This window comes from Salvelinus fontinalis, chromosome 30 (genome assembly GCF_029448725.1).
Source record: "Salvelinus fontinalis isolate EN_2023a chromosome 30, ASM2944872v1, whole genome shotgun sequence".
Classification (NCBI taxonomy): domain Eukaryota; kingdom Metazoa; phylum Chordata; class Actinopteri; order Salmoniformes; family Salmonidae; genus Salvelinus; species Salvelinus fontinalis.
Window position 1 is genome coordinate 35,907,101 of NC_074694.1, and position 27,717 is coordinate 35,934,817.

The window sequence follows — 27,717 nt, forward strand, 5'->3', positions numbered from 1 at the left end:
GCAATGATAGGAGATGCCATGCGAGGATATAACCTTGCTTAAATAAAACAAAGCATTTTTAACCGTGAGTGAGCCTTTTCAATTATGATAAATGTGTTTGATTTCACCTTGTCTCACATTAGTTGTGCAGATGTATTTATGAAGACCTTGCAGTTATGATGGTTATGAAAACGTTATGTTTCTGTGTGGAAATATGGTTTGTGTCATTTGAAGATATAGTTGTGAAATTTATATTATTTTATTCTATATGTACTTTTAGGTTTATAGGCTTTTACTGCACTTTTATTTACAATACATTTACAATACACAAATGGATATATTTCCATTACTGTATGATTTAAAAAAATAATTTTATTTAAAGAAATATCAACATAAATTCTTAGGTTTCTTCTGGACATTGTAAGTTTTCAGAGTATACATTTAAATTGTGATAGATTCCATTTAGCAGAGCCTTCTATCCAAAGTGACTTACAGTCATGGGTGGATACATTTTAGTCACTGGAATTGAACATACTACCCTGGTGTTACAAGCACCATGCTCTACCAACTAAGCTACAATGACATAGCAATGGCTTTGCAATTAAACCAAGAATACCAGGACACCTCCCCTTTCATCTAACTCCATTAAACCCTCTGTGGAAAAGGTTCTACATGGAAATTAAAAGGGTTATAGCTGGAACCAAAAATTGTTATTCAAACGGTTCTCTTATGGGGACAGCAAAGAACTCTTTTAGGTTCTACACTGAACAAAAATATAAACGCAACATGCAACAATTTCAAAGATTTTACTGAGTTACAGTTCATATTAGGAAATCAGTAAATTGAAATAAATTCATTAGGCTCTAATCTATGGATGTACCATGACTGGGAATACAGATATGCATCTGATACCTTAAAAAAAGTGAGTGTGGATCAGAAAACCAGTCATTATCTTGTGTGACCACCATTTCCTTCATGCAGTACGACACATCCCCTTCGCATGGACTTGATCAGGCTGTTAATTGTGGCCTTTTGGAATGTTGTCCCACTCTTCTTCATTGGCTGTGCGAAGTTGCTGATATTTATTTATTTTAATTTATTTAACCTTTATTTAACTATTGTTGGTAACTGGAACACGCTGTCGTACACGTCGATCCAGAAGATCCCAAACATGCTCAATGTGTGACATTTCTGTTGAGTATACAGGCCATGGAAGAACTGGGGACATTTTCAGCTTCCAGAAATTGTGCACAGATCCTTGCGACATGGGGCCGTGCATTATCATGCTGAAACATGAGGTGATGGGGGAGGATGAATGGCACGACAATGGGCCTCAGAATCTGAAGTCGGTTATGATGCTGAACTGCAGTCAGGTCAAGACCCTGGTAAGGACAACGACCACACAAATGAGCTTCCCTGAGACGGTTTCTGACATTTTGTGCAGAAATTCTTTGGTTGTGCAAACTCACAGATTCATCAGCTGTCCGGGTGGCTGGTGTCAGACGATCTCGCATGTGAAGAAGCTGGATGTGGTAGTCCTGGGCTGGCGTGGTTACACGTGGTCTGCGGTTTTGAGGCTGGTTGGATGTACTGCCAAATTCTCTAAAACGACATTGCTTATGGACATTGCTCATGGCTTATGGTAGTGAAATTAAAATTATATTCTCTAACAACAGATCTGGTGGACATTCCTGCAGTCAGTATGCCAATTGCACACTCCCTCAAAACTTTAGACATTAGTGGTATTGTGAAAAAACTGCAAATTTTATAGTGGACTTTTATTGTCTCCAACACAAGGTGCACCTATGTAAGGATCACACTGTTCAATCAGCCTCTTGAGGGGTTGGATTATATGCGGAAGACACTTTTCAGTTGAATGCATTCAGTTGTGCAACTGACTAGGTATCACCCTTTCCTGATATGCCTCACCTGTCAAGTTGATGGATTATGTTGGCAAAGGAGAAATGCTTACAAACAGGAATGTACATTTGAGAGAAATAAGCTTTTTTTGTGTGTATGGAACATAGAAACAACACTTTACATGTTGTGTTTATATATTTTTTTCAGTGTAGATAACACCTTTTTTCTAAGTGGATCCATGTGTGTGTTATGTGTGTTATGATGTCATATGGCTGAGATGGCCTATAGCTTTTACGTTAAGCTCAGAAAGGTCAGACAAGGGTTGTTCTAATATAGAACAAGATAATTGTCCTCCTAGCCTTCTGGTGTAACTACAAAGTAACAAGTGGCAATGTAATAATACATTTTGTATATCTTTACAAAACTATACATTTGGTGTACACATATAAAGCAAATCATCCTGTCTTTTAATGTCATCAATTATTTTATAGGAAATTGGTATGAAAATGCATATACCTTTATAAATGAATAATGACTAATTCATTATTAACTTCTACGTTCCAGTCTTAAGGAAGTTTCCATTATCATTCATTTCAATAGATCATAGTCATTCACAAAGGAGTGAAAGACTATGACTGACCTCCCATGTCGATATAAAGTATTTACGAAACAACTGGAAGACTATTGTCTTCAGAAATAATCTATTACAAACACCCTGTCTGAATCTTCAGATATTGAAATTGATCAACTTCTTCCGTTACATTTGGATTGACAGACATGGAAACCCTGAAAGAGAAGGGCACATAAAATGGGCAATAATATCACAGCTTTGATAGAGCGGTCATAAGGAAAATTCCATATTTCAGCTGAAGCTGTTCTGGTTCCGGCAGAATTCTTTACATTCCATTTAGTGTCAGTTTATAATGGCTCATTCTGAGGAAAATCAATCCCAATCCTGAACTATCACGCTAGATTATGTGTACCAATTGACCATCGTTTCTCATAATCTTCAACATACTTTGGTATTCCAACAAAACAAATGCAAAACTACGCAAAAAAGTCCAATGTTAAGAATTTGCTGTGTTGATTGAAGGGTTCACATCTTTACTTGAGGCTATGTAGAACTCTGATCGGCTGCCTTGACAAGGATCCTGTTTGGGGTCTGTGTCTTTACTGTTTTTTCTGTGCTTTTGGGTCCTGCGACAGTGGCGTATCCCAGTCACTGTGCTGATGACCAGGGAGCTGGAGATGAGGGCAAAGCCACTGAGGAAGAAGGTGGCCGTGTAGGTGCCTGTGGTGTCAACTAGCCAGCCTGCGGAGGGAGGAGGAAGGAGATATGCACATTCACTTAGGCTTTAACTTGATGGATGGAAGACTTGCTGACTACAATGTATGTGTTAATAAATACAAAATACATTTTTAAATCAGTAAAAATACACTGGTGGGTAATTTAACAAGCTATTGGTGCACTTAATGCAAAGTTTTTGCATCCATGACAAAATCTTTTTTTTTTTTAAGTAACGTGAACATCAAACATCCATGGTGTACTCTTCGGGCCGGTTACCCGGAATGGTTTAGTCTGTTCCCGGGAAACCAGACCTTCATGACAAAAGATTTATTTAATAACTCAACAACCACTACATCATTTCCCGAATCAGGACTGAATAAGCGGGTCACTTAAGAATGACATAAGGTATACTATAAGTGAAATTGTTTGCTGTTGCCTATTCTCAAAGAGACCAGCAGGCTTTCTCTACCTGATGAGAGGTCTAGAAAGAAGCCCACTGGGCACACAATGGTTAAATCAAGTTTGTGTCCATGTGGAATAGATGTTGAATTGACATCTGTGCCCAGTGGGAGGTAAATGTCTGCTCATGGTTTGCTGCTCGCAAATGTGGTATTTGGCAAAGCTTTTAGTGAAGCAATAATAATGTCCCAAACATGGCTTTTTTACCACTAAAAGCTTTCATAAAGACCACTTTTGCGATCAGCAAACAACGCGTGAACATTTACTCCCATATCTTTTGTTTACCCCCTGTGCTATGATCGGTTAGTACTTAACGCCTTTCCTTTCAACACAAGGACACTCACCTCCTATTGGAGGGCTGAGCAGGTAAGGAATGGCATGTAGGAAGTACACAATCCCCAGAGCGGAGGAGAGGTTAGTTGTCCCCACAATGTCTGAGGTCACCACAGGTATGAGGGCCACGTAGGCGCCATCGAAGTACCCATAAAGCACAGAGAAAGGCACCAGCAGGGCGAACGTCCGCAGGAGAGGGATGAAGAGGCAGCAAAGTCCCTCCATGCCCACTGCGATCATGTAGCACACATTACGATACTTCTTCAGGCACCTGGGGGGGGAGAAGAATAGGCCATACAATCAGTCTAAAAACACATCCTACTGGGCACAATGGTTGAATCAACGTTGTTTCCACGTCATTTCAATGAAATTACATTGAACCAACGTGCACTAGACGTTGACTTGACATCTGTGCCCAGTGGGATATTTCCCATATTGACCATCTGAATGACCTGCGGCTCAACTGTTCATGTCCTTACAGAAAAACCGCATGATTTCAGGTGGAAAATCACGTTATCACATGTTGCTTTACATGTTGTCACGTTATCACATTAACTTCACATAAGATCAGATGTGATCACATGAAAACATGTGCTTTTGGAACAATTCACGTGATCATGTGAAATTCATGTGACTTCTAAGACGAAACCAGCTGTTTTTCACCTTCAAGATAAAATTGGGTAACAGCTTCATTTCTTAGAGCAGGGCTCTCCAACCCTGTTCCTGGACAGCTACATTCCTGTAGGTTTTCAATCTAACCCCAGTTGTAACTAACTTGATTTAGCTTCAATCAGCTAATTATTAGAATCCGGTGCACTAGATCAGCGTTGGAGCGAAAACCGACAGGATGGTACATTAGGTTTCCAGGAACAGGGTTGGAGATACCTGCTTAAAGGTGCGACTACAAAAACTAGGTGACAGTTCAGTAAAAGGTGACACTGAAAAAAAACAAGTGAAAACGGAATAAGAAAAGGCTGGATCCACATTTATGTTAAAGCATAGCTTCTGATTTCATACAAACTCCAAGTGGAATGTTGCAGAGGAAGACCTACAGAAAGACACAACTCAACAAATACAGGTATGTTTTGGACCTGTCTTCCAGTCCAAATAAAGGATTGCCGGCCTATCAAAGAGCAAGGCGGGACAGAGGCACTCTTCATGGAATTAAAATACTTTTGTTGTGGTGGCATGTTCAATGGAACAAAATGTTAACTCAGGCCTACCTCCTGTCTACGAGCCAGCCGAAGGTGATGTTCCCCACGATGTCTATGACCCCCAGGATAGACATGAGGAAGGCAGCCTGGTGGTGGCTTACGCCCACATCCAGTGCGTAGGGCACAAGGTAGACGAACGGCAGGCTGCAGCCGCTGGCTAGGAACAAGAAGCTCACCGCCAGCATCAGGAAGTCAGGCATCAGCAGGAAGCGGTACTCCTGCATAGACTTGAAGCAGCGGCTGTCTTTGCTGTTGTTAATCGCCAGAGGTTCCTCTAACGTGCTCACCACCTGAGCTTTGACCCTATATCCACAGTCGGTATCCAACGGGACCGGACCATGGGCCTCCTCTTCCTCTTTCAAAGTGATAGGGCGCAGTAAGGCCCCACAGACACACAGATTGGAGACCACGCCGCCCAGGATGAGTAGGGCCCCGCGCCAGGAGTAGTGCTCTATGAGCAGCTGGACCACAGGGGCCAGGATGAAGGTCCCGATGCCACTGCCTGACATGGCGATCCCGTACGCCAGGGCTTTCCTCTCACAGAAATATGACCCCACCATGGCAATGGCAGGGGTGTAGCAGAGAGAAAACCCAATACCTGCCAATCAAAAGAGGAAAAGGTTGCTGTTGGTATGCCATGATCCATACTAGGGCATGTTTTTGGTACAGTATGTCTACCCAGTATCCCTGAATTATATGACGTGTGATTTATAGAGGTTCCTAATGATACTGCAGTTGCCCTTTTAGGTGCCTGTCTGAGTGGGTCAGGAGGATGTCAGGGAGGACCCACCTGTGAGGACCCCCAGGGTGAGGTACAGGTACTCCAGGCTGGTAGCGAAAGAGCTGAGGACCAGGCCGATGGAGGACAGGAAGCCCCCAAGGATCACAGCGATGCGGCACGAGAGACGGTTCCCAATGAAGCTGCCTAGAGGAGCTTCAATCACAACACAGTACACATGTTAGTATGGGACTGTGCAGGCACGTAGCTTGAGCTGGGGGGTGGTGGGGTGGGGGGGTATATATCATGATGAGTTTTATTGATTGGGTAAAAATCCCCACTGTAAAGCTTTATGTGACTCAGTTCCTCATTTTATGATTGGATCCCCTCGCAGCCAAATACGCTTTGGTTGCACTCAGTCTCCAGAGGCAGCAACCCGTTCACAGTAAAGGGAAAAAGAGCTGAGCACGGCTTGTAAGGATAACGGAAAAATGCAATACTTTTTCTCTCTTTCCCTTTTCATCTGTCTGCAAGTATTGCTTTAGTCTGCATTAACAGTTCAGCAGCACGCACTACCTCTCTCTCTCTCTCTTTCTGGTGTTTGCTGAGGCGAGGTAGCTACATGTTTTGAAAGATTCAAACGAATAAAAGTTCATTAACATTTTATACATGTATTCCTATGTTGTTGTGTCACTAGCGAACTATTGGTGATGAGATAACATTGTGTAAAAAGAGTGTTATACCGAGTGATACTGATGCATACAATGTTAGGTTGGCTATTTTTGCTAGGCTAACATTAGCTAGCTACCTAAGCTTGGACCAAAAGCACAGTATGTGGATCTTTTGAATTGCAGTTTTAGATGAGCAGCACTTAGTGAGTCAGTGTTTCCCCCCCAAAGAAAATGTAGCTATTGCCCGTAATGGAGGTGCCAACATCAAAGAGGAGAAACAGACCATAAGATATTTTTGGGGCGTACAGAGTACTGTAAATCAAAATCAAATCAAATTATATTCGTCACATGCTTCATAAACAACAGGTTTGGACTAATAATAACATTTTTACATAGGGGCAATTTTCCCTCTAAACGGAGCTGCACCTCGGACTGCTACACAGATGAAATTGAATTTCACTTAACTTTCTAGAGTATTCCCCTTTAATTAACACTATAAACGTTTCACTCTACTGTGGGAATTGTATTCAAATCAACGCAATATTAGACACTTTCAGTGTAACATACCAAAACAAAATGAACTATGCAAAACTAACTGTGCAAGAGATTTTCTTGTAGCCAGAGCGCATTGGAGTAGGATTCTATAGCATTGGCATGCCACGATTCAGGCCTGTACTCTGTGATCTGTGCCATTCCTTGGAACTGGACAGCATGAGCAGTCATGAGTAGATGCGCTTGTTTTGAGATCAAAGCGAGAACTGCATGAAGCAGTGGTGTAAAATACTTAAGTAAACATACTTGAAAGTAACTCTTAAGTAGTTTTTTGGGGTATGTGTACTTGACTAATTATATTTTTGACTACTTTTACTTTTACTCCACTACAATCATTAAGACAATAATGTACTTTCTACTCCATACATTTTCCCTGACACCCAAAAGTACTCATTACATTTGAATGCTTAGCAGGACAGGAAAATTGTCTAATTCACGCACTTAAAGACAAAATCCCTGGTCATCCCTGTTGCATCTGATCTGGTGGAATGACTCAACACAAATACTTTCTTTGTAAATTATGTCTGAGTGTTGGAGTTTGCCCCTGGCTATCCATACATTTAAAAAAACAAGAAATCGTGACGTCTTGTTTGCTTAATACTTCTTATGGCTGCAATCCCGGGAAAGGGATGATATTACAACAGCCAGTGAAAGTGCAGGGCGCCAAATTCAAACAACAGAAATCTCATAATTAAAATTCCTCAAACATACATGTGTTTTATATAATTTTAAAAGGTAATCTTGTTGTTAATCCCACCAAAGTGTCTGATTTCAAATATACTTTTCAGCAAAAGCACTACAAACAATTATGTTAGGTCACCACCAAACCACGATAAGCACAGCCATTTTTCCAGCGAAATATAGCAGTCACAAAAAGCAGAAATAGAGATAAAATTAATCACTAACCTTTGATGATCTTAATCAGATGACACTCATAGGACTTCATGTTACACAATACATTTATGTTTTGCTTGATAAAGTTCATATTTATATAAAAAAAATCTGAGTTTACATTGGCGCGTTACATTCACTAGTTCCAAAAACATCCAGTGATTTTGTATAACCACATAGTTTCAACAGAAATACTCATCATAAATGTAGATGATAATGCAAGTTATACACATGGAATTATAGATATACCTCTCCTTGATGCAACCGCTGTGTCAGATTTCAAAAAAACTTTACAGAAAAAGCAAACCATGCAATAATCTGAGACAGAGCTCAGAACAATAGTCAAATTAGCCGTCATGTTGGAGTCAACAGAAACCAGAAATTACATGATAAATGTTCCCTTACCTTTGATGATCTTCATCAGAATGCACTCCCAGGAATCCAAGGTCCACAATAAATGTTTGATTTGTTCGATAATGTCCGTTATTTATGTCCAATTAGCTACTTTGGTTAGCGCGTTTGGTAAACAATTCCAAAGTCACGAAGCGCGTTCACTAAAACCTGACGAAATGTCCAAAAGTTCCGTAACAGACAGTAGAAACATGTCAAATGATGTATTGAATCAATATTTAGAATGTTGTTAAAATAAATCTTGAATAACGTTCCAACCGGAGAATTACATTGACTTCAGATGAGCGATGGAACGGAGCTGCCTCTCATGTGAACCCACGTGGTCAAAGAATGTTCACCTCATGGCAGTGGTGACTAATTCTCCTCTCATTCGGCTCCCCTTCACAGTAGAGTCATCAGACAAAGTTCTACAGACTGTTGACATCTAGTGGAAGCCATAGGAAGTGAATACTCATTCATTTCTCGCTGTGATTTCAATGGGATCTTGGTTGAAACTCGACCAGCCTCAGAATTTCCACTTCCTGTTTGGATTTTTTTCTCAGGTTTTTGCCTGCCATATGAGTTCTGTTATACTCACAGACATAATTCAAACAGTTTTAGAAACTTCAGAGCGTTTTCTATCCAATACTACTAATAATATGCATATATTAGTAACTGGGACTGAGGAGCAGGCTTTTACTCTGGGCACCTTTCATCCAAGCTACTCAATACTGCCCCTGCAGCCATAAGAAGTTAATATAAGGAATTTTAAATTATTTATACTTCTGATAGCTAAGTATATTTTAGCAATTACATTTACTTTTGATACTTAAGTAGATTTAAAACCAAATACTTTTCGACTATTACTCAAGTCATATTTTACTGGGTGACTTTCACTTTTACTTGAGTCATTTTCTATTACGGTATCTTTACTTTTACTCAAGTATGACAATTGGGTACTTTTGCCACCCCTGGCATGTGCACATTTGTTCATATTCTTTGCTAGTTAGTTATTAGCCCAGTTTTAGCTAATTTCTAGTCAACAATGAGGCAGTGGTTGCTTCCTACAAGAGCACAAAATGTGTGCATTTCTAGCCATCTTTGAAAAGCAAGTCAGATAAGAGCTTTTTTTTATGTCTTAAAGGGGCAGTGTTGTATTTTGAGACGGTCTTGAATAAGCTAAGTAGCCAATAGGCAGAGGGTAGCATAATTTGTCTGATTCTCTGTATTCGTGGTATGGGAATAATAATGCATTTTATTTTATAAAGTGGTTTCTTGCATCAAACAACACAACATTTTCAGTCACCTCGTCTGAAGGACAAGTGGGTAAACAGATTAATGTCAAGCCCTGCATGTTTTTTTCAAAGGTCTCATGGATTGTAGGTCTACATTGAACACCACGCATTTGCTGCTACTGTGGGCTGAATGATTGAACAGGTATTTCCATGTTAAAATGTTATGGGATGCATTTTTCTCATTGTTGTTTATGTTAGGCCACTCTGCTAGGCCTATATTATGATCCAGTAGCCTACTTGGCCACTGCTAAAACTGTAACTTAAAGCGGGTACAGCCTCAGTGTTTACAGGAAACGCGCGCCGGAAATTGCACAGAAATTTCCCAATGTTCAAGTTTGTGCTTCGAAGACCTGAAATTTGCTCAGTGCTGAATTTTTTTGAGGGAATTTTGCCACTTCTCAGTTCCTTCTCAGTTCCTATGCTTCCTAGTTGATGTTTTGGTCACTTTTGAATGCTGGCGGTGCTCTCACTCTAGTGGTAGCATGAGACGGAGTCTAGGAAGCATAGGAACTGAGAAGTGGTCTGTGGTCACCACCTGCAGAACCATTCCTTTATTGGGGGTGTCTTGCTAATTGCCTATAATTTCCACCTTTTGTCTATTCCATTTGCACAACAGCATGTGAAATTTATTGTCAATCAGTGTTGCTTCCTAAGTGGACAGTTTGATTTCACAGAAGTGTGATTGACTTGGAGTTACATTGTGTTGTTTAAGTGTTCCCTTTATTTTTTTGAGCAGTGTATTTAGCAGTCTTATGGCTTCGGGGTAAAAGCTGTCTAGGATCCTGTTGTTTCCAGACTTGGGTGGCTGGAATCTTTGACAATTTGTAGGGCCTTCCTCTGACACTGCCTGATATAGAGGACTTGGATGGCAGAGAGCTCAGACCCAGTGATGTACCGGGCCTTACGCATTACCCCCTATAGCGCCTTGCGGTCGGATGCCGTGCAGTTGCCCCACCAGGTGGTGATGCAGCCAGTCAAGATGCTCTCAATGGTGCAGCATAGGGTGTGTGTGTCTCAGTCACCAGATCTCAACCCAATGTGTGTGTGCGCGTGTCTTAGTCACCAGATCTTAACCCCCACACTTATGGGAGATTCTGGAGCGGCGCCTGAGACCGCGATTTCCACTACCATTAACAAAATGGTAATCACCGAAGCTTATTCCAGACACTTGTATAATCTATGCCAAGGTGCATTGAAGCTGTTCTGGCAGCTTGTGGTGGCCCAATACCTTTATGTTGGTGTTTCCTTTATTTTGTCAGTTACCTGTAGCTAGCTAGCTAATTACACTGTACAATTCATAATAGACTGGTACTATGTATTCAGCTAGCTAGCTACAGTGCATTTGGAAATCCTTCAGATGCCATGACTTTTCCACATTTTGTTGATCATCAATGTACACACAATACCCTATAATGACAAAGGACATTTCTTTATATATATATTTTTACATTTCTGCAAAAATTGAGCTCAGATTGTTTCCATTGATCATCCTTTAAGATGTTTCTACAACTTGATTGGAGTCCACCTGTGGTAAATTCAATTGATTGGACATGATTTGGAAGGGACATGCACTGTTAACTGTAGGACCTTATATAGACAGGTATGTCAGAGCAAAAACCAAGCCATGAGGTCGAAGGAATTTGTCCGTAGAGCACCGTGACAGGATTGTGTTGAATACTTATGTAAATGTAATATTTCCCTTAAATTCTTTAAACAAATTTGATAAAATATCTAAATTTGTCATTATGGGGTATTTTGTGTAGATTGAGGAGGGAAAAAACAATTTAATACATTTTTGAATAAGGCTGTAACGTAACAAAATGTGGAAAAAGTCAAGGGGTCTGAATGCTTTCCGAATGCACTGTATACATAATGCCAGCCACTAAATCAATTACTTATCTAATAAAAGCAGAATCTAATTAATGTAATTAATGTTAATAAGCTAACCCCATTGTTAAGGCCAGATATTTTTGTCATATGATAATGGTATTTGGTCCTATGATTATGGCAGGGGTTAAAGACAGGCAGTAGAGAGAGTGACAGAGAGATAGCATCGACCATGTTGAGGCAGGGAGAGGACAAACGGGTCATCATCAACTCCCCATCTTTGTCGACTGTAGCCCAAGTGCTATAACAAATGTTGTTGCCTACATTCTGATTTCATTTGGTTGTCATGGCAGGGGTCAGAGACAGGCAGTAGTGTGACGGCCCTGAATTTGTCTGAACCGTCTCAGTGCTTCTCCTTCCGATAGGGCGGTTCCCCTTTTAATTCCCTATTAAATAGCCAGCATCAGCTAAGCAAAAGTGGGGTTGTGATGGTGGTGCAAATGAGGATGTGTTCAACCCTCAGTTCCGAAGCTTTTTTACTCAGTTTTGCTTTGTAGAGTGCTTTGTAGCCTTGTCTCAAGTTTAACCACCAGGATCGGATCCATGAATTTCTTCCTTTGGACAACACATCTCAGTTGGTCTCCGCTGTTTCTTCATGGCCTTTCTCAGCTGGAGATCTGTTGGCTGATTGGACTGTCTGACTGACTACAACTTACTTGCATACGGTATTTCATTTGTTTGAGCGTGATTTATACCGTGTTGATTTATGTGGTCAGTTGAAGTTGAAGACTACTGAGATTTGATACTCTTTATGGCTGTGTGGCAAAAGAGTTTGATATTGTGATTGTATGATTGAGACTGGGTTTATAAACGGACAAACATTGCGTGACTAAGGTCACTTGGGTTCACTGAACTCCTTTACCGGGCTGGACTTTCTTATGCCTGAGGTACGGGACTTTTCTTGAGGATTCAGAGATCATGGTTTGTTATATTATTATGTGTGTGTGATCATTTATTTTGACCGGATGGGATTCATTCCCTCTCAAACATTAAAGGAGATATCTATATTTTCTTTGGTAGGCACAACCTACTTGGCATCCTACAAACAATAACCTCAAGTCAAAACCGTTACAGTAGAGAGGGAAAGAGAGCACCGCCTATGTTGATGCAGGGAGAGGACAAACAGGTCATCAGGTGAGAATTTGAGTTACAAGGCACTATCAGTCCCCCGGACCCCCTTAGAAGGGGTGTTGACACCGAAACCTGTTGACCCTGACCCCCACCAATATGCAACATAAAAAGTTACGCCCTTCGGATTGTGTATTGCACTGGAGCAGTACATAATGTCTTACTTGTTTTTATCCAAGCAACTGTCTGGCAAACTGCTGCCAAAAGACCGGTGTATGAATGATTTGTAGCCCAGGGGGAATATGGGCAAACCAGATCTTTACTTTTCTCACACCCTGACACAATAAAACACATGCAGATACAGGAAAAAATGGTGGAACACCAATACAGCATAATATTAAGCTCCGATAAGATACACTACATGAACAAAAATATTTGAACACCTGCCTGTTGAACATCTCATTCCAAAATCATGGGCATTAGTATGGAGTTGGTCCCCCCTTTGTTGCTATAACAGCCTCCACTCTGGGAAGGCTTTCCACTAAATGTTGGAACATTGCTGCGGCGACTTGGGCTATTAGGCCTGGCTCGTAGTCGGCGTTCCAATTTATCCCAAAGGTGTTCAATGGAGTTGAGGTCAGGGCTCTGCGCAGGCCAGTCAAGTTCTTCTACACTGATCTCGACAAACCATTTGTGTATAGACCTCACTTTGTTCACAGGGGCATTGTCATGCTGAAACAGGAAAGGGCCTTCCCCAAACTGTTGCCACAAAGTTGGAAGCACAGACTCATCTAGAATGTCATTGTATGCTGTGGTGTTAAGATTTCCCTTCACTGGAACTAAAGCACCTATCCCTAATCATAAAAAACAGCCTCAATCCTCCTCCACCAAACTTTACAGTTGGCATTATGCATTGGGGCAGGTAGCGTTCTCCTGGCATGCGCCAAACCCAGATTCGTCCGTCGGACTGCCTGATGGTGAAGCATGATTCATCACTCCAGAGAACACGTTTCCACTGCTCCGGAGTCCAATTGCGGCAAGCTTTACACCACTCCAGCCGATGCTTGGCATTGCGTATGGTGATCTTAGGCTTGTGTGCGGCTGCTTGGCCATGAAAACCCATTTCATGAAGCTCCCGCCGAACAGTTCTTGTGCTGTTGTTGTTCCAGAGGCAGTTTGGAACTCGGTAGTGAGTGTCGCAATCGAGGAAACACGATTTTAGCACTCGGAGGACGTGTTCAGTGAGCGTGTGTGGCCTACCACTTCGCGGCTGAGCACCTGTTGCTCTTAGACATTTCGACTTTACAATAACAACACTTACAGTTGACCGGGGAAGTTCTAGCAGGGCAGAAATTTGATGAATTAACTTGTTGGAATGGTGGCATGCTATGACGGTGCCATGTTGAAAGTCACTGAGCTCTTCAGTAAAGCCATTCTACTGCCAATGTTTGTCTATGGAGATTGCATGGCTGTGTGCTCAATTTTATACACCTGTCAGCAACGGGTGTGGCTGAAATAGCCAAATCCACTAATTTGAAGGGGGAGTCCACATACCTTTTCTATATATGTAACTCACCAACTGGATTCGGTCTTATGTAGCAAAATTAGAATTTATTTTTAAAATTGGATAAAAGTAGAGACTCAGAGCTACATAATGGTATATCATACACTGCATTTGAGGAAACAATGGGAACGTAATTCTGCTTTGAAAGTTGATCAACTTGTAAACTCACTTTTGAGAAAACCGTCTTTCAATGTTTTGGTACTTCTATTGGAGAGCCCTTATGTGTCTACACCCATTCAACATTGTTCACACCCTCTTAAGCCTTAGCCAAGTGTTCTGTACGAACTTGCCAGCTAATTCCAGACATCTAAGAGAGAGAGAGAACAGCTAACTGAACATTACTCGCCCTGGCAGAGCTGGTTAAGCTGTTATGTTATCCAGAGCGTTGGTGACTGCAACTGTGCTTTCAGATTGTCCCTTCGTAAATTCACATTGTTTCGCGTTCAGAGCGCTCTGGCCAATAAGTAGGGTTGATCCAAAAGCTCTGACCTCACGACAGTTAGAGCTAGCTAACGGTACACTTTAACTTGACATTAGGTTTATGCAGTTTTACTACGCAAAATAAAAAATCTACAAAATTAAAAGCCGCGTTCGACACGAATACCTAAACATACTGACCAGCTCCAATAGACAGACGCATGCTATATGGCAGACCAATACAAACTCATCTCTTGGCATGTCCGGCCCACTCATTATCTCAGCCAATCATGGCTAGCGGGAAGGTTACTGACTTTTTCTGTAGCTAAATCAACTAGACTCGTAATTTAACATTGTATTCGTATTTACAGATGGCATAAAAGTTTGATATTAAGGCACATGGAAGTTCACATGTTCGAGAAGACATTTCTGCCAAAAAACACATTTTGATTAAAAAAAATACTTTTTACATTCAAACGGCTCTACTGTGAAGTCGTGACTTGCGACATACGCCTAATTTCCTGAATCGAGTCACATATAGTGTGCAAGTACATTTTTCTCTTTTGCCACTTTTTTTTGTCACTTTGGACCATTGATACTGTGAGTAAATACAAGACAAAGAGGTGCAAAATGTGAACCTAGAAGAGAGGTTTGTGATCCACAGCAGTCCTCTGTGACCCGTACTGACTGGCCTTAGCATACAAATGCCTGAACATGTTACCTAAGTCAGCCTTGAGTCTGCTATGAGTCAGTTTAAGGGTCTATTTTTACATGCTTTTTCAAAACAGTGTCTATCATGGTGTCAAATTTCACTGGGAGCAAGCGAAATAAACAAACTCCCTCTATGTTGGGTCATAGTGTTGTGACACTGTTTTGGTATTTCAAGATGTTCTCTGTGTGTTGCTGACTTTGTTCTCTCAAGAGCTAAATCAACAGGAAAAGAAGCAAACTCCTCTCTCTGGTGTCTGCTTTATGGGGTTCTCAGTACTTCATTCTTAAATACGACTGCACTAATGTGTACCTACTAATAAAATACAATCCTGTGATTCAACCCAAAAAGTTTTTTAAGAGCAATCAACATGTCCAAAAGATCTATAGAAGATCCAAAGAAGATCCACGCACTTAAAAAACACTAAAACATAACTTCTGTTCTATGTCAAACAGGGAACATCCCAATCTAAAAGAAGCAGCAAAAACTGACCAATGGGTTGGCTGAGTTGCAAGGACACATTGCCAGTCAGCGGCCTGTGACTTTATCAACTTAAGCATACTGTAACTTCACTGTGTGATTGTAAAAAGCACATTTATATGACATTGTCTTCATCATGTGTCCTAATGGAAGCAAAATGATGTACCAAATATCAAACCTAGTTGTCTTAGTTGTCAAAATGGCTTTAACTTCTCCTTAACTGTCTTTTAAAAGCTTATATGTTTACATCCAATGAACCAAATCCATTTCATGACTACCCTGGGCATTGAGCAACCTGTCTAGACCACACATTCCAAGCCAGTGCCAGGCCGAGTGTGATGCCAGATCACTGTTGCTGAAGCAGCACTTGACTGATGGCCATTTGTATTTGTATGTATTATGTATCACCATTAGCTGCTGCCAAGGTGTAAGCTACTCTTCCTGGGGTCTGGCAAAATTAAGGCAGATATACAATTTTAAAAACATTACAATACATTCATAAAATATTTCGCAACACACTAAGTGTATGCCCTCAGGCTCCTACTCCACTACCACATATCTACAACACAAAATCCATGTGTACGTATGTTATTGTGTGTGTGTGTGCATGTGTCTGTGCCTATGTTTGTGTTGCTTCACAGTCCCCGCTGTTCCATAATGTGTATTTTTGTCTGTTTTTTAAATCTGATTCTACTGCTGCATCAGTTACTTGATGTGGAATAGAGTTCCATGTAGTCATGGCTCTATGTAGTACTGTGCACCTCCCATAGTCTGTTCTGTACTTAGGGACTGTGAAGAGACCTCTGGTGGCATGTCTTGTGGGGTATGCATGGGTGTCAGAGCTGTGTGCGAGTCGTTTAAACAGACAGCTCGGTGCTTTCCACATGCCAATACCTCTCACAAATACAAGTAGTGATGAAGTCAATCTATCCTCCACTTTGAGCCAGGAGAGATTGACGTGCATATTATTGATGTTAACTCTCTGTGTACATCCAAGGGCCAGCCGTGCTTCCCTGTTCTGAGCCAATTGCAAGTCCCTCTTTGAGGCACCTGACCAACCGACTGAACAGTAGTCTAGCTGCAACAAAACTAGAGCTTGTAGGACCTGCCTTGTTGATAGTGCTGTTAAGAAGGTAGAGCAGCACTTTATTATGGACAAACTTCTCCCCATCTTAGCTACTGTTGTATCAATATGTTTTGATATGTTACTCCAAGCAGTTCATATATGATTGATATGTTACTCCAAGCAGTTTAGTCACCTCAATTTTCTAAATTTCCACATAATTTATTACAAGATTTAGTTGAGGTTTAGGGTTTAGTAAATGATTTGTCCCAAAGACAATGCTTTTAGTTTTGTAAATATTTAGGACTAACGTATTCCTTGCCACCCATTCTGAAACTAACTGCAGCTCTTTGTTAAGTGTTGCAGTCATTTCAGTCGCTGTAGTACCTGACGTGTATAGTGTTGAGTCTTCCGCATATATAGACACACTGGCTTTACTCAAAGCAAGTGGCATGTCATAAGTAAAGATTGAAAAACGTAAGGGGCCTAGAAGGCTGCCCTGGGGAATTCCTGATTCTACCTGGATTGTGTTGGAGAGGCTACCATTGAAGAACACCCTCTGTGTTCTGTCAGACAGGTAACTCTTCATCCACAATATATCAGGGGATGTAAAGCCACAATACCTACATTTTTCCAGCAGCAGATCATGATCAATAATGTCAAAAGCTGCACTGAAGTCTAACAAAACAGCCCCCACAATCTTTTTATCATCAAATTCTCTCGCCCAATCATTAGTCATTTGTATAGTGCTGTGCTTGTTTAATGTCCTTCCCTATAAGCTTGATAAAAGCCTGTTGTGAATTTGTATACTGTAAAATAACTTTGTATCTAGTCAAACACCATTTTTTCCAAAGCTTTACTAAGGGCTGGCAACAGGCTGATTGGTCAGCTATTTGATCCAGTAAAGGGGGCTTTACTATTCTAAATGAATTTTGCCTCCCTCCAGGCCTGAGGGTGCACACTTTTTAGTAGGCTTAAATTGAAAATATGTCAAATAGGAGTGGTAATTTCGTCCGCTATTATCCTCTGTAATTTTCCATCCAAGTTGTCAGACCCCGGTGACTTGTCATTGTTGATAGACAACAATATTTTCACCTCTTCCACACTCACTTTACGGAATTCAAAATGACAGTGCTTGTCTTTCATAATTTGGTCAGATATACTTGGATGTGTAGTGTCAGCATTTGTTGCTGGCATGTGATGCCTAAGTTTGCTTATCTTGCCAATGAAAAAAATAATTCAAGTAGTTTGCGATATCAGTCAGTTTTGTGATGAATGAGCCATCTGATTCAATGAATGATGGAGCTGAGGTTGCTTTTTCCCCCAAATGTAATTTAAGGTGCTCCAAAGAGTTTTACTATAATTTCTTTGTTTCACAGTGTAGTATTTTTATTCAGTTTAGTCACATGATTTCTCAATTTGAGGTACGTTTGCCAATCGGTTGTGCAGCCAGACTAATTTGCCATTACTTTTTTCTCATACCTCTCAACCATACAATTTTTCAATTTCTCATCAATCCACTGGGATTTTAACAGTTTTTACAGTAATTTTCTTGATGGAAATGTGCATGCTTATTAGTAACTGGGGTAAGCAATTTCATAAATGTGTCAAGTGCAGCATCTGTTTGCTCCTTATTACATACCACTGACAAATATTCTTTACATCAACAACATAGGACTCACTACACAACTTATTGTATGACCTCTTACACACTATATTAGGCCCAGCACTTTGGTTTCCCTAGATATGGCTACTATATTGTGATCACTACATCCGATGGATCTGGATACTGCTTTCAAGCACATTTCTGCAGCATTAGTAAAAATGTGATAAATATATATTGATGATTTCATCCCTGTGCTGTTTCTAACTACCCTGGTAGGTTGACTGATAACCTGAACCAGGTTGCAGCCACTGGTTACAGTTTAAAGTTTTTTCTTGAGTGGGCAGCTTGATGAATATTTAAATCATCCATAAAATTTACCTCTGTTGATATCACATACATTATCAAGCACTTCACACGTTATCCAGATACGGACTGTTAGCAGTAGATGGTATATAGCAGCTTCGCACAAGAACGGGCTTTAGGTGAGGCAGATGAACCTGTAGCCATATTACTTCAGTATTTAACATGATGACTTACCACACAGCATAGTGGTGCAGTCCACCAGACTGTGGATCCAGGCTGTCCCTGAATAGTCCCCTCCAAAGTGCATCTGAAACTCCACAAAGAAGATGGAGATGCATCTGGAACAGAAGAAAAAGATCAAGATGAAGAGAAATCATGACAAATAAGGATTATCTTGCATATTTCAAAATGTCTCAGAACTTAAAAATGTATGTTTCCTAGTGGTGTATCTGTCACAAGTCACAATGGTGTGCATACACGCACACACACACACACGGTCTGACAAGCACACACACCAACACACCATTTTTGGTGTATACAGCACATGTTCTCAGAACACACTGAGGTTTCTTCAATTATGTAATTACTCTTTTCCAGCTAGACATGGTGATGACCTGAGCGGTCGGAGGGAGCGATGCAACCGTAATGAATTGTGTAATCACGAAGCTGAGGGGAGAGCTGTAAAAAGCCTGGGACGTGTGGGAAGAACGCCTGCTTGGGGGGTAATGAACCACAAGCTCCTACGTCCGAGTCTGCAGAGGGGCTGCACCTGTACAAACAGAGGAATAGCACGTCAGGCGATAAGGCCCAGGTCACTCAGTGTGAATGTGATGGCCATCTGATCCTCATGTCCTCCCCAGCACTGGCCAGAGAACGCACATGTGGGGACCTACATAGGGCGGCCCTCCGTCAGCCTGCTGTTTCCTTACACACAACACAAACGTGTATACACACGCTGTCCGCTACAGCTGGTTTAGGGGTTTAAACTCACTCACTAGACCTCAAAGGACCTTGGGATCACTTATGCATATCAAGAAAGTAGAGGATCAGGACTGGCTAGACTTATTACCTTTGGCTACACTCAAACCCTTGGTAAAATTTTCACCCATTCCTTCCAATTCCGACCTAATATTGCAATGTGCAAACGGGTAAAGGTTGAAGGTGACAATCTGGGCAGGCATTATCAGTTTACAACCATCAGTGACCAGGCTGCTGTTTGAAAAGTATTGAATAATGTTGGGAGGGACATTCCAACATGCTCTTCCTTATTTAAATGTTTTCCAATTCTAATCTACACAAAGGATTGCCTGATGTAAATGTGAGACTATAATCTCCTTCTTTATCCCTCACCCAACAGGTCTTCATCTGACTGAACAATTTTTTTTCAGTAACGCAATTCACTAAACCCCCTTCACCTGGGTAACAAAGCATGAAACGTGAAACCTTGAAAAACAACATTTTAGAGGAGACCTACAAAAATGTATTTGTTCCAGCAAACAGTTCGCCAGACTTTTTTTTCTGGCAAGCAATTCTCTCAAGATTCTATTTGAATCTGTGGCAAACCTGTGGCAACAATATTTATTGCCATTAGTGACAAACCGTTTACCAGAAGCCTTTTCTGGTGAAGACATGAGTTCCAAGACCAGTAACCGTTGGTGACCAGTCAGGGGGAGAAGGAAAATCATTTGAAAGCCATCTACCTAGCTACCTACTGAAATTGTCCAGTGAGCAGGGGTTGGAACCGGTTCAGGGAACAGAACCGAAAACTGAAAAATAAAGACAATTTTTAGAGGAACAGAACCGAGAACTAAAGTGATCAATACTGTTCCGGAACAGAACCGTTATTTTTAAAAGCATGGGAATCGGTTAATAATGTTATTTTATGGGCATTTTTTTCAGTCCGACAAAAAACGCAACAATGTGCCTGTGCAAAGCCCTCACTGTCACTCAAACTTGTTCCAGTGTCTGCCTGCCTGCCAGCTGAAAATCTTTGCCAGTGTGTGTGTGTGTAGTGTAATTGCCCCTCCCCCTCCTTCCGAAGCATACATAGTCTACTGTAGCTACTGACATTACAGGGGTGATTCAGAAATTAGGGAGAGCAATGTTTAATTAGAGAATAATGGATTAACTTTTTCAATGCTAGTTAAGGATACTATAGTTACCATGTTTCACATTGGATTTATAATCTACAAAAAGCTATGATGTGTTATTATTTTAATTGAACACGCAAACTTGTTAGCTAGCTAAGCTTGTTAGCTTATGATCAATTAGCCTTTTAAAATGACAAACTTGGATTAGCTAACACAACGTGCCATTGGAACACAGGCGTGATGGTTGCTGATAATGGGCCTCTGTACGCCTATGTAGATATTCCCTCCAAAATCAGCTGTTTCCAGCTACAGTAGTCATTTGCAACGTTAACAATGTCTACACTTTCTAATCAATTTGATGTTATTTTAATGGACAAAACATGTGCTTTTCTTTGAAAAACAAGGACATTTCTAAGTGACCACAAACTTTTGAACGGTAGTGTATATTGATTTCAGAGTTTAAAAAAGAAACCGGAACAATATAAACTGTAACTTTTTGGGGATTCGAACTGGTTCAGAACTTTATTTTGCTAGTCGGAACAAAACGACTGGGAAATAATGTTGGTTCCAACCCCTGCCGTTGAGTGTCTAACTTATTCATTAAACATCCTAAGAAACTTTTAAATTGTGTTAGCTAATTGATGCTTCGTTAGCAATGTCATGTTTTATCGGATAGAGTGAAACACATTTTGGCTAGTGCTTAATGTTAGCTGTCATATTTTTGCACAATTAATGTGATAGCTAGCTAGCTAGCTAACTAATGATTTGCCTAAACACTTATATTTTTAGGTGAATATCTTGCTGTCTTAGTACCAATATGCATGTCAATACGTTAGTGTCACCGTTCAGTAGCATGTTAGCTAGAACAGCTAAGGTTGCAACAATATGAGCTAACTTGACATCAAAGCAAAACTTTACTTTTGCAGATGGATACCGTTCCCCTACCTGTGGTGTTGGTTGAGGCTGCATTGGGAGGAGGATGCATCAACAACCTGGAAAGATGTTAGTGGTGCACTCCCTCATAACCCTTTTTTTTTGAGTGATAAATGAGTGTATTGTCTTCAAGCTTGAAAAGGAAGCTATGTAAAGGCATGTATTATTCTGATAAATGTAGCCTTCATACATTCATTATTTGTAACAATTAGATCTCTCATTGTTTTAAACTAGTAGCTAGCTCATCTTAATCACGTGTTGTTAATTCTCTCTTTCTTTCTAGAAGCAATCAGTTACAATGCAAGAAGACAGATTAAGGCCTTCAATCAGACTGAGGACAGAGAAATATGTGTGCACCTGGTCAAGGTTTCTTGCATGCGTGGCTTTGTTAACAATAATTCATTTAGGAAAATAATATGAATTCCCATACTAGGCATAAATACATTTTATGTTGCATTTCTTCCACCCAAGCCTTGTACACCTGAGTCAGGAAGAAGAGATAACTAGTATTTTACATTTAGCAGATGCTCTTATCCAGAGCAATTTACAGTGCATACATTTTCATACTGGTCCCCTGTGGAAATCAAGCCCAAATCCCTGGCAATGCAAGAGACATGCTCTAGCAATTGAGCCACACAGTACAACTAAACTCAGCAAAAAAAGAAACGTCCTCTCACTGTCAACTGCGTTTATTTTCAGCAAACTTAACATGTGTAAATATTTGTATGAACATAACAAGATTCAACAACTGAGACATAAACTGAACAAGTTTCACAGACATGTGACTAACAGAAATGGAATAATGTTTCCCTGAACAAAGGGGGGATCAAAAGTAAAGGTCAGTATCTGGTGTGGCAACCAGCTGCATTAAGTACTGCAGTGCATCTCCTCCTCATGGACTGCACCAGATTTGCCAGTTCTTGATGTGAGATGTTACCCCACTCTTCCACCAAGGCACCTGCAAGTTCCCGGACATTTCTGGGGGGAATGGCCTTATCCCTCACCCTCCGACCCAACAGGTCCCAGAGGTGCTCAATGGGATTGAGATCCGGGCTCTTCGCTGGCCATGGTAGAGATTGCCTGCAATGACAACAAGCTCAGTCCGATGATGCTGTGACACACCGCCCCAGACCATGACGGACCCTCCACCTGGTAATCGATCCCGCTCCAGAGTACAGGCCTCGGTGTAACGCTCATACCTTCGACGATAAACGTAGAACCGACCATCAGCCCTGGTGAGACATAACCGCGACTCGTCAGTGAAGAGCACTTTCTGCCAGTCCTGTCAGGTCCAGCGACGGTGGGTTTGTGCCCATAGGCACCGTTGTCGCCGGTGATGTCTGGTGAGGACCTGCCTTACAACAGGCCTACAAGCCCTCAGTCCAGCCTCTCTCAGCATATTGCGGACAGTCTGAGCACTGATGGAGGGATTGTGCGTTCCTGGTGTAACTCGGGCATTTGTTGTTGCTGCCATCCTGTACCTGTCCTGCAGGTGTGATGTTCGGATGTACCGATCCTGTGCAGGTGTTGTTGCACGTGGTCTGCCACTGCGAGGACGATCAGCTGTTCGTCCTGTCTCCCTGTAGCGCTGTCTTAGGCGTCTCACAGTACGGACATTTCAATTTATTGCCCTGGCCACTACTGCAGTCCTCATGCCTCCTTGCAGCATGCCTAAGGCACGTTCACGCAGATGAGCAGGTGCATGTTCATTAATTGTTTATGGTTCATTGAACACGCATGGGAAACAGTGTTTAAACCCTTTACAATGAAGATCTGGGAAGTTATTTGGATTTTTACGAATTATCTTTGAAAGACAGGGTCCTGAAAAGGGGACATTTCTTTTTTTGCTGAGTTTAGTAGATAACTGGCTCTTAATGATCAAGTCCCCAGTCTAGATTGAAGATCATAATTAGTTGATTAGTTTGAATCACTTGTGCTAATGCTTGGCTGGAGAAAAATGTTGTATACTGCGGCTCTCTAGGAACAGTTGGCCACAAATTTAAAGGTAGCTATAGTAAGCCTAAGCCTCAGTTTACACTAGCTACCTCGTTTGTTTATACAGCATTTATACAAGACAGAAATATTGCTTCCTTGCTGAAAAATATATAGAATGTAGGTTTCAGTGAAAAGCATAGCAACATCAAGGTAACATTGTAACAGCTGTCGCTGTTTTTCCAAAGCCAAATCTGCCCATTAGCCGCTGAGTCGGCCATTCAATTTTTTTTCAGTATCCTAATTGTTTTTGTTTGGTGTGTTCTGATTGTTTCAGTGCATGCATTCAACAAGCTTTGGACGAAGGACTTCCACAGGGCCGCTATCTGCAAAGTTCACTCAAAAAGGCAATAGTTCTGAACTGGGTTTGATTCAGTTTTTGTTATCTACATTTTTTTTTTTTTTATAATTATCTTTTAAAATTCCATTGGTTAAAAGCTATTGCTCAGTCATCACTTGGCTCATGTAAATTCTGTAGTTGCTCCATTAAACGTCCTAAGGTCAACTTCCTCAATGTGTTCACATTTCTCTCATGTAAATGTTATTTGGGAAATATTCAGTCTTTACTTTTTTCTTCATTGGCATGCTGATGATTTCAAGTTGTCTTGATGTATTTTTACCTGTTTAGACATCGAACACATGTTGTTTTGTATATTCTTAGTATGTTTAGTTCAGTTTTCTCTGTGAAAAGCAAGTTCATTTAAAGTTATTTGTGATTTGGTTTACGTAGAGACAACATGTCAATGGTAATACAAAATTCAAAATTCACATTTGAGCTATCGTTGTTGCAGATGCATGGTAACACTTGAATAAGATGAGAAAGAATAAGAAACCCGCACACTGCTCTTTAATAAGCTTTACGTATCGGCCTCAAGGCCTTCGTCAGAGCTTTTGTGAGTGTTAATAATTTGCACCCTTATGTAGACATTGCTCCCCCCACATCTGTTCAATGTATCGAATGGGGTTGGAGTTGAGGAAAATTCCCAAAAAGTCTTAATGATGAAATTGTAAATGTGAACATGAATTAATGCCACTACTTCAGACTACTCTGGCGTTTTTTCTTGCACTGTACCAAATGATTTATGAAAACTTAGATGATAGGTCGATGTCCTCATTGTGGTTTTACAGACTTGTTTAATGCGTTTTATGTACACACTTTATTAGAATACTTATGAAAGGCACATTGTTATATTTGGTAACACTTGTTTATTTTCCCTTGACTCCAACCCCATTCGATGCATTGAAAGGATGTGGGTGGAGCAATGTTGTTAATACACAAAGTAACCAAAAACCTGATAGAATTTGCATACATAATGCTTCCCAGAATTGTTTGCCAGAAGTTCACAAGTCGCCGCAAATTTGCCGCAACAGTTTGCCACAAAACTCATTTGCGTGTGAAAATATTGTCAAAGATTTGTCACAACTATTTGCCAGAGCTAAGCCTGTTTTTTTCCGGTAAGGGTAGATGTTAAAACACAACCATCCTCAGTCAGAATGTATTGCGTTTCAATGTAGTTCTATACCAAAGGCCTGCTCCTGACCTGCAGGTTGTTTACCAGGCACCCAGTGTAACCTGAACTGGTAAGTGTGATGGCAGAAACACAAGATACCTCTTGCCACTTTAGTAAACCGGAGTCTTGTTCTCAAGTCCTACTCAGTCCAAGTTGCACTATATATAGAGTTGGCTTTGACCTGTATTACATATATTATTATAAACACTTCATCATACCATAACCGTGTTATTGGTCATTTTGCCGTGTTATTGGTCATTTGGACATGACGCAGCGGGTACTAAGTCCTCGGCCCCGGAAAGCGGCGAGTACGGAGCAGGGACGCTGTAAAGCTCACGGCCGAAACCGGTAATCATTTTCAGATGTATTTAAAAGGACATACAATATTTCTGTGTAAGATGATAATAGGTATTGGAGAACAAGTATTTTTGAATACCTTACAACACTTTATTAAGTACATAGCCCACCATTATAGAATGGATGGATAACCTGCATCAAGCTTGGTTAAAATTATTATTGAGTTTTGTTTGAAATCATAATTTGTCCCAATAACTTAACTGTACTCAAACATGTAATAAAATTGCTAATAGACTGATTTGTTAGGATGCCCACATATACTGTAAAATAAACCCACATGCTTATCACTCCACAGTTCCCAGAGTTGGGTCAGGTCCCAGGGGATCTGCAGTGACTCTCTCCAGCTGCCAGACTTACCTAGTGACGGCACGTGTGCAAACAGTGACCATGAAGCAGCCGGCCACGATCACCCAGCCCCAGCCCCCATCAGGAGGGGGGACCGCTGGTCTCTTCTTCCCCTGAGCCATAGCCGCAGCATGAACCATGCTCAGATCCTTGTTCTGTTCACTCGGTTTTCTCCTGTTCTCAGCCAAGAAGCCCCAGGTACACCTCGCAGACAGACAGCCTCACACAGTCACACCTAGAATGGGTTGCACTGATTGTTGAAGAGGCTGTTCAGTTCACTTCAGTTACACTGTTGTAGAACACAGGGAGAAGCAAATATACTAGCTAAGACTCTATGAATAAGTAAAAAGGAGGCTCAGAATCATTGACAGGCATCAATTGAGATGCAGTACCCATAAACAAAAAACCACAGACATCTTCTCTGGGTCTAAAACATGTCCAGCCCATTCAGCGTTTGTTGAAGAGCTAGCCTACAAACAAGGCTAGTCACTGCTGAAATACTTTACTCCCCGGCCTAAGCAGCACAGTGAGGCGACAGGGTAATGACGTAGGAGTCCATGAGAGGAGGTGTTTACTGGCAGGGTGTCAGGGCTAACTCGGGGTGGTACAATATTAACTTCAGACACTAGCAGCCGTCTGCTGGCATGACTTCGCACCCTGTTGAAAAGCTGTGGCATATGCTAGCCTAAAACACTTCCCATCTCTGCAGCTTTGGTTCCTCAGATGTCCATTGGCCAGTTGATTTGGCTACCCTTCATTTCCCTTAAATGTACTCCCACATGCAGCAAAAAAAAGCTTTGATTGATGAATGTCAGTCAATGTCAGTACTTAAATCAGTCATCTTAATCAGTAATCCAGTGTGATTTAAATCAGTAATCCAAACGCACTAGCTCTATGATATCTTTATATGGAAACTAAATAAAGAGTTAACATTTTTAAATAAGAACATGGAGGATATACAGTGCCTTTAGCAAGTATTCATACCCCTTGACTTATTCCACATGTTGTTGTGTTACAGCCTGAATTCAAAATTGATTAAATAGATGTTTTGCTCTCAGCAATCTACACACAATACCACATAATGATAAAGTGAAAACACATTTTTTGAAATCTTTTCAAATGTATTTAATATTAAATACAGAACTATCTCATTTACATAAGCATTCACGCCCCTGAGTAAATACCTTGCAGAAGCACTTTTGGCAGTGATTAAAACTGTAATTCTTTCTGGGTAAGTCTCTAAGAGCTTTCCGCACATGGATTGCGCAACATTTGCACATTATTGTAATAAAAATTCTTAAAGCTCTGTCAAATTGGTTGTTGATCATTGCTAGACAACCATTTTCAAGTCTTGCCATAGATTTGCCATAGATTTAAGTCAAAACTGTAACTCAGCCACTGAGGAACATTCACTGTCTTCTTGGTGAGCAACTCCAGTGTAGATTTGGCCTTGTGTTTTAGATTATTGTCCCGCTGAAAGGTGAATTCATCTCCCTGTGTCTGGTGGAAAGCAGACTGAACCAGATTTTCCAGATTTTGCCTGTGTTTAGCTCCATTCCATAATTTTTTAACAAACTTGTATGCCATTTGTAAATACGAATAAAATGGTATAATTATGAGCCTTGTTGGTTTAGCCACAGAAAACTGCCCTACCATGCAAAAAGGCAGTAACTGCTCATTTGGTCGAAAATGAGTTTAATGTAGCAAAAATGACATTAATACATATGCATAATCATGTGGAC

The 27,717-nt window shown here is 40.9% G+C and overlaps 1 protein-coding gene across 2 annotated transcripts; it reads right to left on the reverse strand.

The window, feature by feature from the left end:
* Positions 1-333: 333 nt before the first annotated feature.
* LOC129829132 (monocarboxylate transporter 12-B-like) lies at positions 334-26,877 on the reverse strand. 2 transcript variants are annotated; one of them, XM_055890689.1, is made up of 6 exons: positions 25,988-26,877; positions 18,982-19,085; positions 5,924-6,067; positions 5,143-5,731; positions 3,931-4,190; positions 334-3,151 (listed from the first exon to the last, which is right to left on the reverse strand). In XM_055890689.1, the coding sequence occupies exons 1-6, from the start codon at positions 26,113-26,115 to the stop codon at positions 2,907-2,909; spliced, it is 1,470 nt and encodes a 489-aa protein (XP_055746664.1). In that variant the 5' UTR covers positions 26,116-26,877; the 3' UTR covers positions 334-2,906. The 2 variants fall into 2 exon arrangements, with proteins under 2 accessions (XP_055746664.1, XP_055746665.1); XM_055890690.1 differs by lacking the exon at positions 25,988-26,877 and adding an exon at positions 19,335-25,973.
* Between the last annotated feature and the right edge of the window lie 840 nt (positions 26,878-27,717).